The sequence below is a fragment of the Topomyia yanbarensis genome, chromosome 3 (genome assembly GCF_030247195.1).
Source record: "Topomyia yanbarensis strain Yona2022 chromosome 3, ASM3024719v1, whole genome shotgun sequence".
NCBI lineage: Eukaryota > Metazoa > Arthropoda > Insecta > Diptera > Culicidae > Topomyia > Topomyia yanbarensis.
This window is the reverse complement of record NC_080672.1, coordinates 177628429-177646913: the sequence shown is the minus strand read 5'-3', so window position 1 is coordinate 177646913 and position 18485 is coordinate 177628429. Positions and strand designations below refer to the sequence as shown.

Here is an 18485-nt window from a genome sequence, read left to right as displayed (position 1 = left end):
CAATTTTTTCAAGCTCGGGCTCAAACTGGTATTATTTACACCAGTTTTCATATAACAATCGATTAAACGGAGAAATTTTTGGTAGCAACGGTAGGTTTTGCAGCTCTGAAATCGAGAGATAATGGTTGTCAATGGAGATTGCCAGGCATAGCGCAGGGAAGCTACTTGGGATCACTGATGTTTCTGATTTACGTCCATGTCGTGTTTTTAGTACTGAAAACTCCTCGCCGGTACTGCACAGACCATCTCAGCATTAAACGTTTGCTTATGGTGGTGTAGCAAGAACTTCCACTGTGGAATTCCGATGAAAGACTTTCTGGCAGAGCTCTTCCTCCCAGACTCCCATAACTTTTTTACTGTCCAAGCTCTGCCTGCCAATCCCCAGAACTTTTCAACTACCGAAAACGTGCGGTAAAGGCAATGTAGATTGAGAGGTATCGGGGGAAGCAGTACCCTTTCGACTGTCCTGGTTTATAACTCGTCTGATATGGTCACCTTATTCAAAGCCCCAAAACATGGCATCGCCCAAGTAACCGTGAAAATGGCATCAATTTGGTCGCTTAAAGAACAGTGGTAGCCAAGCTTGTTGGAACAATATTGTACTTAAGACCTGCTTAAAAGCCACTTGTGGTGAAATATTCGCCTGATATACTTTTTCCATCACGCCAATGAAAATATGTCAAAGCAATTAGTGTAGTGGGTAGAACCCACTGGTTCAAAGGAAAATAAAACGTAAACAGGGAGGAAAAAAAATGTTCCCGTTCTTCCTTTCGTGATCTTTCTGACACATGCGTCGTTTGAGTTTTTTCCACGTATATGGCATCCCTATATCATTTGTATTGAACTGACATAAGTCAACATCTCAGCCGGCACAGAAATTATGGGCCCCACTAAGCTCGATTTTCTTTAGTCATATACCGTACGGCATGACTCAATTTTTAGACATTTGTTAAAAAGCAAAAATATTGGATAGCTAATTGAAGAAATGTGTTGTTTTGGACATGTCGGTGAATAACAAAAACTTTACACCATGGTGCACCAACAAATTAAACGAACTCGACTGTTACAAAATTGTGTCGAATGAAATTGATTTTGTTTATTGTGGATCGACCCTAACGCGACGTTTTAGATGTTGGGACAGAAATCATGGCGGCGTAGCAGATACCTGTTTTTTTTCAGTACGCAGTACTAAGATAGGATCCGCCAGCTGACTTTTTTTCACCTCTTCTTAAATTTTGCCAATCCCGGCTGAAAATGACACAACCCTCCCGGCTAATGTTGCCAAAATATTAGTTTTGTTTCGGTTGTGTCCAAAACTTCATATAAAAATATCAAAATATTCTCTATGAACCCACTTCTTCTTTCTGGAAAAAGCAAAGTTGGTCGGGCCGCATATGGGACGTTGATATAAATTAGTCGCACGAGGTTGATAAAACTTCCTTGGCAATATCTAACAGGTGCTCTGAAATTTTTATAATCCCGTTTGTGCTCATCACAATTGCGGATTTCCATGATTTCCATTTGCTATTCGCCAACCTTCAAGCCATAAATGAGTTTTGATGTATTATTCAATTGATTGGTAGTGTTCTGATATTTTATAACATCTGACCGCGATAAAGCGCATTTCTGTCGTCTATTATTTATGTAATCGAGCCAGAGTGACCTCTATGAAAAACGCCATTGCTATCACTTTCGTATTTCCAGATTCATCAGCAAAAACACGAAGTGCCACAGATACCGATAGATTACAATACTTCGTCGCGTTAGAGACCTTCATCTTCTCAATCGAGTATGTTTTGGTTTCGAAACACGTCAGCTGTAGATAGCGGGTAGCTCATGCGAAGCTTGTTACCTTTTTAGTATTTTACAAGCACACTAAGATGATCTCGTTGGACAATATTTGAAATTTCAACATACCACTGAGGCAACGTTTGGAAAACATTATTCATCCAACTGTTAACCACATTTTTTTTAACAAATGGTCTGGATCTGGCACAATTTCCAATCGGCGGGAGTTTTAAGCAGGGTGTGGTAAGAATAGAATATTGCAAGATCATTATGCACATTTTCCTTTAAAAAATGTACAATAAAGTATTTCCATCAGAATCTCTGATTCTCCAACTCGGAATCTGAAGTGCAGAAACGCGCTTTCAGCCCAATTGTTTCTGCGCGCATAATACCAGAACTGATCATATCTTTCAAAATCTTTCCTGTGTGGTTACAGATGGATGTTATGGAAAGAAAGCGAAATTTCAAGGAAACAAAACAGCACAGTAAACATTCGTCATATTATGTTTTATATCAAAATATCTAAAAACATTTCCAATGAGGTATATATATATATATATATATATATATATATATATATATATATATATATATATATATATATATATATATATATATATATATATATATATATATATATATATATATATATATATATATATATATATATATATATATATATATATATATATATATATATATATATATATATATATATATATATATATATATATATATATATATATATATATATATATATATATATATATATATATATATATATATATATATATATATATATATATATAGGTGTGGCAGAACACACGGTTTGCTAGTGTTGGCAACCAAAAATATGTAAACAATCCAGAAGCACAACGGGTCGACGTCATAGCGGTCACACGATTCAATGGGAGCGGAACGACCGCTATGACGAAAGCAAGTCGACTTATACTGTGATCACTCACACCACTCACGTATGATTCATCTTACGAATACCAAAGTGCCATCTTCGCCAGACCTGTATATACGCCATTGCAAAGCAGTGCTGTAAAGCAATTTAATTGGACCGCAATTTAGCTTTTTTATGTCTGTATCATATCGAATGGTGTCTGTAGTGTTGTTGCAGTTCAAGGTTCCCGGGCGGCATTTATATTATGGTCTGCAAGCAAGCAAAATTGAAAAGCAACTTTCCCATTTAACAATTGCAAATCCGTTAGGTTTGTTGGACAAAACATCCTCTCCCATCAGTCCACCACATAGGCGTTTAAGTTTAAATAGACGTAATAGCGCAAAACAAACTGTGGAACAATGATGTAATGAATTATTTATCATTTTGCTGAGCCGACCGATCCACGAGGATGTTATGTTAGTAATTATCTGCTAGAAAAGATTGCGTTTTCTGGTTATTTCTACAAGGAAATAGTACACACCTTTAAAAAGTAACCGATTCTTATTTTAAATTCGCTTTTCAATCAAACTAGTCTGCTTACCTCAGTCTAGGTGGCAATTTAGGTACGAATATTGAAACCAGTGCTTCATCTAGTTTTTCTCTCTGGTCTCCCAGACCATATTTAGCATCCAGAGCTTCTAGTAACGTTGGCATTTTTCTGCAAAAAAAATTGAACGACTATGAATATAACAATTCCATTTACAAAATGCGTTTTTTTGTTTATTTTTATATGGCTTGGATGTAATCGACACAAACATTTTAACTAACATTGGAGTATGTGCCATGCAAATCGGAAAATTGATGGTTCTGAAAGTTGTTGATTACTAGTTTGCTTGAGCAGACAATCGTGATATTTTTTCTATCAAAATATTGAATGAATGAATGTAAAACTGAGAACATTGAGTGTAAAAAATTGTTCCAATAATTCGCTACACATCAGCTTAACCACGCGTACAAGTGTTCCAAAATTTCTTAATAACAAAGGAAACGCTTGTAGACATTAGCTCATCACTGGGCCGGATGAACTTGCAAAACTGAGGCCCCGAAACCCATTTACGCAGCAGTGAATCGTACTAATATGACACAATGAACAAATGTAAACGGTACACCAGTTAGCGGCAGTAAGGTCGAGTTTTAGTTGGACTGATTGGCATGGTTGTAGCTATTTGATTGCAATTACTACTTATTTCGTACGGAGCTGCGAAAGAAACTTAGTTGAAAACTAGTATCGCAGCGATTGTTTTTTTGTATTTCTATACTCATGGTCTAGCTTTAACAATGCACAGTGTTTTAAAACGTCGTTTACGTGCTCAAAATTAATAGCGTCTAAACCGTTCACTTTAGAAGTTGTTGCCGTTTTGATTTCGTATCCACAAGAGTATATCGTTCAGTGATTAATTCACCTATAAGTTATATACGAAATTTATTTTCTGAACTAATTAAGATAGAGACTTAGTGTCTTCGGCAAAGTTGTAGAAAATATTACTACAAAAGAAATTGCTGAAGACACTATATATCGACCATTATTGGTTTAAAAATTATAGAACATTTTATATGGCAAACCCCTTAGCAATAGTTTTTTCATGATAACTTTTTAAGAAATTCTCCTACCTTCTTAGAATCTTCCACAAAGTTGTTTGTCGTATCAAATCACATATTTTTCCGAACAAAGTTACTTTCCATATGTTGAATTTAAAAAGTTATTCCAAGTTTAGCGATATTTTTGGGGTGATTTCCGCCTTAAATAGCTCCTTAAGGAGCAAACAACATCATAACATACTAAAAGTACTAGCTTTTTACTTTCATATAGTGGCCCGATTGTTAGTCGACGCGATTCTCCCCGAGTGTTATGTTCAAAACAATGTGCTATCGCAGTGGCTCCATCTTTTAATGGTAAACTGCATGGAACACGTTCGCCATTAACATGCAATGTATATGATTTGACTTTCAAAAATCGAAGTGTAGATTTGGATGTGTTTAATGATGTTGATATTTTCTTTGTGATGATCACTTATAGATGCATTAATTACTGAACGACATACTCCTGTGGATACACAATCATAACGGCAACAACTTCTCCGAACAAAATACTAATTCTTATTCTATTTGATTTTTTTCTACTATAAAATTAAGGTACATTTAACTTATTTTCCAAATTCTATAATTGGGGAACTGCGGGTAAAACGGACAGGTGATTCGATTATATTGTATATGTACCCTATCATTATGGGTAACCTTGAATTATGAAACACACAGTAGGCTTGAAATGCTGTTAAGCGTGTACAATTTAAGCAAACAATGATTTTAAGGTTTATCTCTGATTTTATGGTTTATCGAAGAAAAATCATTTTTTTTGCGGATCTTTTTCCTTTGATTTCTGAGCTTCTAAGCGCGCTTCGTCTACCAAGAGGAGTGGTAACTTTTAAACTCGATATTCTCGAAATGTCATTATTCAAAAAATCGTTTTTCCGTGATCACGATTGCCGGAAAACCACTCAACCGATTTTCTTCACTTTTTTCATTTGATCGTAATTCATTTTTCTCGTACCTTAATGATTCTTTTTTTATTCATAAATTGTGACTTTGAAGATGATATTTTTTTAATACAATTTTAGCAGCGAATTTTTAGGAAAAACGTTCCCAAATGCAGGAAAAAATATCCATTCAACGAATCGTTAAGGTATGAGGAATACTCATATATTAATGGATTTTTTTGAGTCTTGGGATTTTAGTTGATCTATTGTTTGTCAATCGTAATCACCGCCAGTGCTGCGATATTTCAAAATCAGTTACCTATTTCGGCTTCTATTTACCGAAACCAACATTCAGATTCACCGCCTCCCTTATGCGTAAACTTTCCAACTGACTGAAATTTCATGCAGAATCGAACGCTTGAATGCAGAGAAAATATAAATTCCTTCACCAATCAATGCATTCATTTGTTATTATGTGGACGGTTTGAAGGAAGAAGTTCTACATTTTCGAGTATAATCTAACTGCGTAATCTATATCTGGTGCACCTTTGCTCAATTATCTCTCTCAAAACTAGCATGGAAGCAAAATTCAGATTGCTTCTGAAACCAAACATGTCCGAACCTGCGCTGCGTCGGGAGAACGAATGACGAGGGAAACGAACCAAACATTTCATTCATCGCAGCGTGCATGAATTGAATTTCGTTTCAGTTCACGCAGGGATGTCAATTTTTTTTAAACTCCACAAGAAAAGGGTTTCGAGAAAAAAGTTATAACTCTGCCAATTATCAATTTATTTTTATAAACTTATGCTTGTTTATTTCACTCAAAAATGTTCTACCAAAATATTATAAGTTTGATGTAATGAAATCATTGCTTTATGTCTTTACGTAAATTCACATTTTTCGCACATAAGGTAAGACCTAACTATTATTCACAAAAATGTATAGTTCGTGGGAATCGAGTACTGATACACAACCATGCGCTGCTAGGCCCCATGCAGAACTGACTCAGATATCACATCGTTAAAAGTTTAATATCTTCATTTAATAAAGCCGGATTGACTAGCAGTCTTCGACAAAGTTGTAGACAATTAAATAAGCTTTCTTATTATCACTTACAGTGATAATACGATACATATAGTGCCACCAAGCGGCGAAAATTCAAGCTAGTGGGTTTTCTCCATGTAAATTATCTAAAAATCCCATGCAAGCTTCAGGCACCTTGCTACGGTAGCTTGACTTGTCCGATTTGCTTCAAATTTGGAGCAAATACTCTTGATACGACTAGGAATCGACTCAGGGGTGGGTTAATTGAGTTTTCAAAAATTTATAATATTTTGGGTAGACTAGTACACATACAATTCATTTGAATTTGGAATGTTATATGTCTAAAATAACCTTGTGTCCAACTTATCTCCCCTGTCCGTCTTACCCACAGTTCCCCTTGTAAATTACATGTTCTCACAGATACTTTCGTATTTTACAAGTAGTATAGTTTACAAAATGTATGTGTGTGTCTCAGAATTCTTCGTAGGCCTTCCGCGCATTTAAATGCGGTGTACTATCTAACCCAAATCATTGACATAATCGGGACATATATTTTTCTTCTTTCTTTTTAAGAAACCGAAGCTCTTAAAATATTCCTCTTTAGTCCCTAGATGTAGCCTCATAACACTTTCTGATTATTTAATTTAAATTACCCTTAAGGGGGTCTGACAGCGCAAGGTTAAAAAAGTCAAAAGTTTTATTTTTGCATATTTCGAATATCTAAGATAAGAAAAATATGCTCAAGAAAGGATTTACTCGAACTCAACTTGGTTTGTCTGCTAGAGCCCATCAAACTACTAACTATCCATTTTCATATGAGGCTGACAAAATCGGGTCAAAAAACTGATAAAATCGGGGGAGACTAAATCGGGTGCTGATAAAATCGAGTCTTCACTGTAATATTCAATATGTACAAGTGCTAATGGGAGTAAGAAGATTACTATATGTCACTTATCAAAACAAAATACCATTCCCTGTTTTCAGGATGGTAAAAAATTATGCCTATTGCAAATATCCCCGCATATGAGATAACTTGCAACACATGATTTTCGTTGAAGTCTAATGCAGTATATTTTCATGTACTTCTAGTACATTGACTTAAAATACTTTTAATTTAATTTAATTTAGTTTATTTTATTTAATTTAAAACTCATACCCACTTGGCCTACAAACAACATCGTTTTTGAATAGCTGTAACTTTCGATTTATTCAAGCCGCGCTTACAAAAGTACAAATGGCAAATTACTCTGGCTTTAATCCTTCATTTCAGAACTAAAAGTTTCAAGTATTAATATAATTAGTATTAGTAATATTTTAAAAGAGCGTATGAGATCTTAGATGCACTACAGTGAAGACCCGATTTTATCAGCCTCATTTGAAAATTGACAGTTGGTAGTTTGATGGGCTCTAGCAGACGAACCAAGTTGAATTTGAGTAAATCCTTTCTTAAGCATATTTTTCTTATCTTAGAGATCCGAAATATGTAAAAAAGATTTTTTTTTTTTAATTATGCACTGGCAGACCTCATTAAGGGGAAATTTAAGCTAAATAATCAGGAAAGATTATGAGGCTATATCTAGGAACTAAAAAATAATATTTTAAGAGCTTCGGTTTCTTAAAAAGAAAGAAAAATATATGCCCGATTTTGTCAATGTCCCAGTTTGATCAGCCTAATATTCACTAAAGGGCTGATAAAAACGGATCTTCACTGTACTTATGATAATGAGTTGTAGAGAATTCATTCTTCTGTACGAATTTTGGTGAAATTTCTAAAAAAAGTAAAAAAATTTTTTTTTTGGAAAATGCAATTACAAAAGCAATTTCATGAGTTTTTTTTGTTAGCGCAAGCCTGAAAATAAAGGAAACTATAATTGCATTATGAAGAAGCTATCAGCAAAAAAGTATTTTTAACAACAACTTTAAGTATACTTTCTTTAAAATGTCATAGTATTTGCCAGACAAAATATAATTGTCTTATACAATGTGATAATAAATATCATTTAAAATTAAAAAGGCCTTTAGAAAAATCTACCAAAATATATTAATTTTCTTTCAATTAAAATATTAAGTAGTGAAAATACGTCTAAATTAGTCACTATCTATCATCATAAAAAAGAATTGTTGGGGGACGAATATAGCGTAGTTGGTAAATCGATTGCCTTGTACGCAGCTCACTTGGGTTCGATTCCAACCCCGTACATAGGGATAGAGATTTTTCCAAAAGAGATCTCTCTAACCGGAAAGAGGCGAATGACCCTAAGGTTAAAACCCCCATAATCTAAATATATAAGAAGAAAAAAGAATTTTAAATATGATTGATATTTTTTTTATTATGAGCGACCGAAAATAAAAGTTGCAAGGACAGAACATGCTTCGTAAAACCTGCTTCAAATATATTAAAATATGAAAACCGGAAATAAACTTCAAGCAAAGAACTTTCCTCTGTAAGAGTCGAATAAAAAACATGCTTTAATTCACCTAGCGGTGCAATTGTGCCTTTCTCAATCATGAACACGAGAATATTTGCATTGTTTATATTCATTAAAAGCTTTCAAATGCATATATTACATTTAATTATTATAATGGCATGACAAATATACAACAAAAGAAATCATTATTCGAATTCTAAAATTTTGCAAAAGAAAAAACAGCCACGGTAATATTGAACTGAAAAAAGGTGCGAAATCGGCAAAGTCCCAAAAAGTCGATTTTCATATAAATTTTTTTTCGTGATAACATGAAATCTTGACGTTACGAATACGAATTCGATTTCTGAAATTTCATGGGGTCCCACCATTGAAAAAAAAAATTGAGTTCCGGCTTTCATGGGGATTTCATATGTGACCGGACGGTTCAGTCTATATTTCCTGAATAATATAAGCGATCCGCGAAATTTATTGACATCTGTGGGGATAATATAGTTATCATTTGGGACTAAGTTTGTGAAAATCGGCCCAACCATTTCCGAGAAACTGATATGAGTTTGCTAGTTTTGAAAGATGGCCGCTTTTCCCGGGCACTTCCGGAACCGTCTATGGTGGTCAATGTAGTCAACGAAAGTTTTGTTTGGCCGTCGGTGACCTAGAACAGCAAATTTAAGTTGTTTGAGAGACATTTTAGCGAAATGTTTATCTTTTTTGCTTTCATCGGAGCATCGGTTTGAATCACAATTTGCTATGCGATCGCACGCCACAACCCGTAACTCCGGAACCGGAAGTCGGATCGGGATAAAATTTAATAGCCATTTACGGGAACGCAACATCTTTCATGTAAAATTAAGTTTGATTCGGTTTAGCCATCTCCGAGAAACCGATGTGACTGTTAATCTGAATTTCGATACTTCCGGAACCGATGATGGTTGCCAATGTGACCAAAGAGACTTTGAATGGCTGTTAGTGATCTAGTACTACAAATCGAAGCAGTTGTAGTCACCGTTTGGATAAAATTTCACCATTATACATTCATTGCAGTATTTATTAAAATCGACATTTTCTGCGTGATCGTACTCATCGCCCTGTAAATCCGGAACCGGAAGTCGGATCCATTAGAAATTCAATAGACGGTTTTCAGAGCAATTGCAATACCTTTCTATTGAGATAGGCAAAACCTTCGGTATAAAAGCCAGAACAAAATAAATACGATCCTTAAAAAGCAGTTCTTGTCAAGTTTTGCGGGTGAATAGTTTTTAAGCGAATCTTTTACTGAAGGATCTCCGTCCGATTTTTACGCTTGAAGTTTATTTCTGATTTTTATATTCTAATATATTTGAAATGCACCCCAAAAAAATCTGAATTTTATCGTTGACGTAATTGCAAACATGACACAATTCAACAAACCGTAATTTACGAAATGACGGAACATTACCGTGTTCCGTTTAATTTTACATGAAACATATACTTTACATGCGCAATAACATAAAATTACACTTCCTACCATTCAGAACAAACGCTGTATGTGGAGTAAAATTACATGATTTACGAAATTAAACGTCATGTAAAATTAAAATCAAACGTAAAACTAAGTCATTTTTGATACTCGTATATGTCATGGTCAGGAGACGTAAATTTACACTGTTTTTTCTAGGTGTGTGGGTTATACGAAGCATGTTCTGGAAAAAAGAACAATGTAAGATTTTCTAACGAAAGCTTTAAACATATTTCGAAATTTATTTAATTTACAACAACTTTTAATAATTTACTTATACACGGAAAACCGATTCATCACAATTTCAACTAAAAAATTAGTTGAGTTTTTGGTTTCGTCTAGTTAATATTTGGGCGAACTAAATTTTTGTTGAAAACAATAATCCAACGTTGTTGGTTTGATGCTGTCAGTTTCAGTCTGGACACGAACGTTTCATCCTAGCACAAAACTTAAAAAGCTAAAGCACAAAACTTGAAAAGCTACATGAGCTAAAGCTTGAAACGCTTGTCTCAGCTTCTAACGCTTGTTTTAGTCCAGACACAATTGCATATGCCGTTACACTACCTTTTCAGCCAAGACACAAACGACTAGAATTCAACTAATCTCATTGTTGAATTAAACTGCTTCATCGTAAAATACAACATAGGATATTTCAAACGTTTTGTTTCACCGACCGACGGATGAAAGGTATGGAATTAAATTGTTGAAAAATTCCGTATGTCAGTAATTCACACGTAAATATAATACAGAGTTATGTTTCTCATAATGTTATCTTTTTATAAACTGCAATCTTAAATGCGACGAAATAGCCAAAGGTATTTAAGGATTGTTGGAAATTGATTGATTTGAATTTTAGAATAAAGGTATATTTTTTTTCTATTTAGTCACAAACACTATCCAGCACTACAAAAAAAACTTCATACTTATTCCACATCTAGTTTGGAATCTCAAACGATGAAAAATAATTATCATATTACATATTACATTGGTTAATAATTGAAATGTTACTATATAATCGACTAAATCCGAAATAGAATGATTTTGACAATTTTCGACAATACTTTCAATTTTCAGTGCACATGTATTGAAAAAGATGTCAATAAAAATCATCCCTTTATTGAAATGTTTTTAAAGAAAAACTAGGTAAAACCAAAATGAGGTCAGTTGAATTTCTGTTTTTTTTGTGTACTGGTTCAGGTAGTTGCGTCCAGGATAAAACAAGCTTTCCAAGCTGAGACAACTACCTACGTGCTTAACCGTTATGCCCAGCGTGTATGAACATAGTTGCTGTCGCTACCTTGATGTATTTCAGTAAGGTGTGCATCTTAGCTACTTGCTGTCATTTCGTATGATGTGCGTCTTGAATCAAAATCAATAATAATTTTCAATAACTATTATTTGAGAATCTCTCAAAATTAAGAGAAAATTTAGTTACGTTATTCATTTTTCTGTTGAAATCAACTAATTAGGAAAACAAAAATTTGTTTTGTTATTTTTTTCATCGAATGGCTTTCAGTGTAGAATGTAAAAATGGTATTTCAATTCAAAATGCTAATAAAAATTGCTTTCAAAGTGCATTTTCTTTCGACATAAAGTGTTGCTTCGTGAAATTACGGTGTTTTCATAGGTTATTCACGTTTCTTCATCAAGAACAATATGTTTTTCAAAATAAAGATGAAATTTCCTGTAAATACGTAGTTCACAGATCAAGTACCTACTAAGGTATATTTTTTACATCTGTTACATTTTTGCATTCAGGAAGCGGTCTCAACTAGATTACGTACATATACTAACTTGACCTTAAACAGAAATTGAACATGCGAACAACAAAACCCAGGCAACGCTCAGGATGCAGTGTACACTGCGTTTAAAGTCCATATAAAACACAATGCAGTCTATTAATTTAACCCATTGAAGACTGCATGCAAGTAAATATCTCAATAATTTATTCAAGCAAATCTCTTAATAGAATGCATATACCGAACCATTACTTATTAAAATATTCAAATATGATATCCCAGCAGACGTTTCATGGACACGTCGTGTGAATCCGTCGAATGACACTTAACTGGTCAAAAGAGAAACCACCTAATAACAAGAGGGTAGAATCGATACGTTTACTCTCCATATGGAGGCGAGACAAAACAAAGAAGTTTTCAACGTAGCAATGTTTTACTCCATACTATGTTGTTCTTATTTTGCGCAGTTCATATCATAAGCAGCTTATTATTTTGACCATTACACTCCAGAATATATATCCCAAAAGCTAAACAAAGCTGATTGCTAGATTACTATATTCAATTCCCAATCGGCATTTTTTATTTCTTTAATCGTTTAATCAGCGGACCTTGCCATTTTCAACATAGAAATCAGCTGCTTGGTGTGATAGTTTGAGTATAAACACACACTTTGAAGCGTATGTAGATGGTGTACACGTTTTTCATATTAGGGTGCTGATGTTTGTAATCTATTTGTTTTCTGTTGTTCTGTCAGTAGACGATAATATTATCCAATAAGCAGCCAACTGAACAAGGACAAATGTTACCGCAAATTATATAATTGAATTTTTAATATGTATGGACTCCCAGGTTTAGAGTGTGTGACCACCCCATATTTGACAGCACTTTTTGGCTTGCTTTAAGTGAGAACGAACTGGCGTTTTTTTTGAAGGGGTTGCTGTGTCTGCCGCACCGTCAAAAGTGGCTGGCAAGAAGGTAACCAGCGAATGTAGCAACAAAGAAACATTTTCCATATGATATTGATTGATGTGGGCATAGTGGTTGGTTACTGGTACAACCACAGTTAGCATTGGTGAGTATTTACTATATACAACATTCAATTCACTTTTTGCCCACCTGAAGAAACGGCAATACGTCATGAACAAATGAGATTATACGGATTGAGCATCTTTTATGTAGAAGCGACAATTAGTTAAATGTTCGGTACGATACTTCTGTGGTAGTGTAAGTATAGAGATTATAGTATACATCTTGTCATGTTAAAATCTTTTATTTAATTTATCAATCATTTTTTATCTATGCAAATATGTATTTTTTAGTAAAGTTACCTCTGTTTCCTAAGTTGCCTCTAAATAAAAATTCTGATTTATTTTTGCAGCTCTTAATCACTACCTGCACCAATATTTTCTTTGTTTAAATATCACCACTATATAATATCACCACTGTAGTAACTATAACTGTTGACGTTTTGACTGATGCTAGTTTTGTTTTGTTCTCACTCTTGCCTTCCCCTTTGTTTATTTTCATACTAGGCTGTTGTATAACGTTGAAAACTCGTTAGTGATTTCACTTTTTTCTCTTAAATGGCGTGTTGTTCTGATATACTACAACCTATCGAGTTGCACGTTAATATCCACCGATCTTCAAAAAGCAGCTACACATCTGGCACCCCAAATTTACTAAATACACTACCTAAAAACAAAGGTTGATTTTGCCTCGACGTTTCAGTTTAACATTGAAACTTCGTCTTGGAAACATCACCGATTTTTCTTGTTTAAATAATTGAGACAGAAATAGAAATGTCATAGTAAAAACGTACTAGCAGACAGAACTGTAGGTCACGATTTGCATAACATCATATGTATATTTTCCGACGATTTTTCGCGGTCGGTGGAATAGCAGGCGGTTTCTTAGCTATTTTATTTATGGCGTCTGTTTTCACGTGAAATACAAGGTCAACACTTTTAAAACACTAAACACTTTTTGAACGATTTTACTCTTCTTTCCATGGGCTGCTTCTCCTGGGTGGGAGAGTGGGGTGTTTACATCTCCCGCTCCACTACGGTTTGGTTCAACTACTTATTAGTTCCCAAGTCGAGTACGACCAAATAGCGCACACATCTTACAGCGTACGCGACCAGAAGCAAAATAAGCAGGCGCTTGATCTGCTGTATTCGCAACACAAAATTCGATTCGCTGAACCACTGAAACACATAAGAAAGTATTTGATATCTGTGCGAGAGTAGAGAGGTGAGTATGAAGTGAATATGCCTTGTCGTGCTCTCCTTTGTGTATCGGACTCATGCATGAATCGTGAATCACCATGGAAACAAGTTTTCATGGAACGTCGCCACTGCGCTTTTATAAGTGGACATGCAATTTTGTCAAATTTCCAAATAAAATGTTTATTACATGAATAAAAGGTTTATTAAATGAATTTAATGGGTTATACACCATTGTACTCGCCAAAATTCAATATTTACTCGTGATTCTTTTTAATATAGTGGAACGGGGGGCCGGCACCTTAAGTAGTTATTTTTCTAATATATCACAAAGCTGTTTAAATTATATATTCTGTGTATACAGGTATGGGAAAAATACATTCGAAATTCATTCATCTGTATTCATCTTCTGATACATCTCATGCTACCAACCGTTGTGTTTGTCTCACGAAGTAAACGCCAGGAAGTATACACTGAGCTTGTCGCAAAGCTCATTAGCGATAGCAGCTGTGCGGCACTCAATTGACTCCCGTTCGTTCTAAGTCGGAGAGCCTCTCATTCTCTCAATATTTTCTAAGAATGATATTTGGATGTGAGTGAATCAGATTGTAATATTATTGTTTTGGTTTGCGAGCCACTCGATGAGTCTAATCTTGATTCAATCATCATATCCAATCATTGAATCGTTCAATCGGTTCTCTATCCTTTGTAGAGGTAATATATGGGTAGAAGTGCAAAGGTAAAATAGCTCAACATGCAGGATTTTTAATTTTTACATACGCAAGCCCATCGTTTAACGGCTAGCATGACCTACAAGTTACTGACTTTATTTCTTCTGTATCATGTTGAAGTACTTTTTACTATTTCAGTAGGGGAACCGGAGACAAGTCCGACACCCTAAGCGCATTTTTCTAAAATACCACGAAGCTCCAAAAATTGTATATTCTGTGCATAATCCTTGTTTAGATGGTTCTTAACAAGATATAATTTTTTCAGTGTTTCAAAAAATTGGATTCATTAAAAATTATTGGTTGCCAAAAGGAGAAAAATAACATTTTAAAAACGCTGCGGGTAAGACCGACACCCCGAAATGGCAAGAGCGACACCCTTGTTAGCTTTCTTTTTGTCCAATTTTTTCATTAAAAATGTGTTGTGTATGTGTGATAAAGTGTAATTATGTGTATATAAGTATGTGTGATGCAAATGCATGCTTTCTGGAATATCATCGCGTAGCAAGAGGAAAAGCATACAAATGTGTGGTGTGAATAAATAATGTTCAACACTTGGTTGGTTAGCTTTATTACCGCTTGTGAAGCCATTCTAAGAAGTAAGATCCGTTCTGCAAGAAGAATATATCCCCTGTTACTAAGATTCATTCACTTAGAAGTAACATACCCTTTTGTAGTGAGCTATCCGGTTCGTGTTATGATTTTTCGGAACTCAACAATCCGGCAGAATAGATTAGAATGTGCGGCAAAATACTGGTAATTTTCAAAGCTTTTGTGCTGTTAAAACCTTAAAATGTTTCAACTAAAAATAACATCCAAGTGCGCATCAACTTTGCTTTCGCATATTTTGTTTATTTTGTGACGTTGGATGAATCTATATGACTTATAACTGTCTCGAAATACTCAAAATAATCGTACTAATGATATCCTTTTATTATTGTATGATTTAAAATTTGATATCTGGGAAAAGTTATGGGGTGTCGGGCTTACCCACGGTGTCGGACTTGCCCCCGATTCCCCTATTCATTAATCTGTCTATCTTTTGTGCAGTTAAAATATTATCGTTACAGTTGAAAACTGGAAAATCCTATCAGCGACAATTTTTTTCTCTTTTGTTCAATGCTAATTCACGACGTGTCGGGAGTAGTGTGTTCCATTGCTAAAACAAAAGAAAATACGATTGTGTCTGGTTGGATTTTCCAGTTTTCAACTACAACCACAATATCAAACAATGGCTTTATCATGACGCACATGACATTCAAGGTTATAAAGTTCAAAAATAGTGTACGAGGTGTTATAACGACCAAAGGGTAAATTTGAAAAAAAAAATGCATCAAAACATCTAAAATGATCCCAACGGAACATACCTGTAAATACTACTAAATCCTAGTCAAACCAGCCACAATCAGTTTTAAATGAAGCAATGAGCCGCGATCGGTTGTTTTATTTGCTTCGAAATTCTGACAGAAACCTCAAGCCAGCTTAAATTCTGAATGTGCTTTACTGCAATGAAACCAGCTTCTTCGGTAACTACCGATCGAGCCAACCCCATATAGTTTAAAAACTCTTTAATCGCGTATAGACACCCTTAATTGCTAAATTGGACAATATCTTTTGACAAACTGAGTATTATTGGATTCTGAGATGATTATGACTTTCATTGGTTTAGTTTTCGATAAAAATACACTACAAAAAATCAGTTTGGACAAGGAAAAGTTTGTTTCAAATAACTTTTTTTCTTGAAAGTGCCCGACTAATGACTAATTTTGCGAAAATAACTCCTCCAACATTTTTTTGAAGGATTTATCATTTTTAGACACTAGCCATTTGAAAAAATTGGTTAAAAAAGTTTGACCCTCTCAAAAGCTTGTCTAGATCATTTTTGGAAAAACAAAATATGCAAAGTGGCTTTTGTGACAAATTTCTCATGTACAGAAAGTTTCATTGAAATCTGAGAGGGTGCTGCCAACATTTGTTCGAGTTGGCGCGAAATTCGTCATATTATAAATGGATATGTCATAAAAGATGGATGAACTGACCTGACCATTAAAACGTTTCTGTTGGAAAAGCCTTTGCACTCCGTAACACAATTAAAACTACTTTTAGAAAAATACTAAAACAAAGTGGTCTAATTCTTAAGGCTCAATATCATCAATATCAAGTATATCATGTAGAGCTTTTTTTCTCGGCTTGCTTTTTTCATTGTAGGACTTAACAAGGTTATTGGATGCGTGGTACGCAGTTTTTGAACACACTCTTTTATTTTTACGAGCACTACATTCATTTGCTTTCACACATAAATAACGAGCATAATCCATAACAATAAATCAAGGAGTTAACATGATTTTGTGAAAAAAAAATTTTGGCGTAAGGTAGCCCCCTTGTGGGGGTGACTTTACGCCAATTTTAGCTCTTTAGATTTCACGTTCAATCTTGATTTTCCAAAAGTTCTTTTCAATGACTTTGGAGGTACTTGTGCCATATGTAAAACATCGAACAGTTTCAAATTTGAAGTTGCGTGATCGTAGTTCTTGAGTGTAATGCATCTATTTGTGGCGTAAAGTAATCACCGATGACGGTATTTCAAAACCCACTCGTCAAACTCGTTCCAAAAACAAAGATAATTACAAAAATATTGATATCCGTCATTATCCCATGAACTAGTTATGAAAAAAAAAGTTCAACAGACGTATTTTTGGAGTCAATACGTTTTTTATGTACAACGTATCCAACACTTAAATTTATTTAGCGCAGCTCTGTCTACAGATCAATATAATCTTAACAATAGCAAAACAAACTTTAATTTCGTTTTTACTCTTAATTTACTATAATAAACAGCTGTGCGATTGCTACTACGAAGGGTGAGGAAATTACGCTCCGTAGCGGTATAATGAATTTGTTTATATAAACATCGCGTTAGCCTTCTAAAAGAATTAATTTTAAATTTAACAATTTCTATCGCTTTCCGAATGCGACGATACTATCTCAAATCATTCCCAAAAGCGACGTCGAGTCCTTGCCTATGAAGCAATGATTATTATAGAAGTCATATGTCACAGACACAGTATTCAAACTGTGCTATATTTTCATGAAGTTTCCCGGCTTATAATCACCAAAAGGCTTCCGAGCCGAACAAGAAGTTTAAAGAAAAATCTAATTCCTACAGCTCTGCGTAAACGATTTATACAGCGCCTCATACTTATTATTGGAATTACATACAAGGAACCCTCTGAATGAGTCAACAAATGCATTCGATGAGTGAGTCCTGCCTGTTTGCTGACGTTCGGTTCGTTTCAAGTATTTTTTTAACCACTCACTTACATAGTGCGTTCGCTGACCGTTCGGAGTACACAAACATGGTGGTGGAGAGAGGATTCATCGCATTCTCTCATGGTTCGTTGCTCCATGCTCACTATGATGATTGTGTGCGGCTGAACCAAGGATGAATGGCTATCAGATGCAATCAATCGAATGAGTGAATTTTCACATGCCTGTGTGTATACTCCTTGTTTAGAAGGCTCTTAACAAGACATAGTTGTTTCAACGCTTCAAACAACTAATTTCATTAAATATCATGGTAGGGTTACTGTGCCCTAATTCATCGTAGCACCTCT

At 34.7% G+C, this 18485-nt stretch overlaps 1 protein-coding gene across 4 annotated transcripts in view; it reads right to left on the bottom strand.

Annotated features, from left to right (window-relative positions):
• The window catches only part of LOC131693348 (tubulin-specific chaperone cofactor E-like protein), a 150260-nt gene that overhangs the window by 65005 nt on the left and 66770 nt on the right, over positions 1 to 18485 (bottom strand). The window contains exons 1-3 of one of the 4 annotated variants that reach the window (XM_058981100.1): positions 13741 to 14091; positions 13250 to 13613; positions 3279 to 3395 (exon numbers count right to left, since the gene is read on the bottom strand). In XM_058981100.1, the coding sequence (XP_058837083.1) occupies positions 3279 to 3391 (113 nt within the window). In that variant the 5' untranslated portion in view covers positions 3392 to 3395; positions 13250 to 13613; positions 13741 to 14091. Of the gene's footprint in view, positions 1 to 3278; positions 3396 to 13249; positions 13614 to 13740; positions 14092 to 18485 lie in introns of those variants that run through there. The other 3 variants (XM_058981101.1, XM_058981102.1, XM_058981099.1) reach the window with 3 other exon arrangements.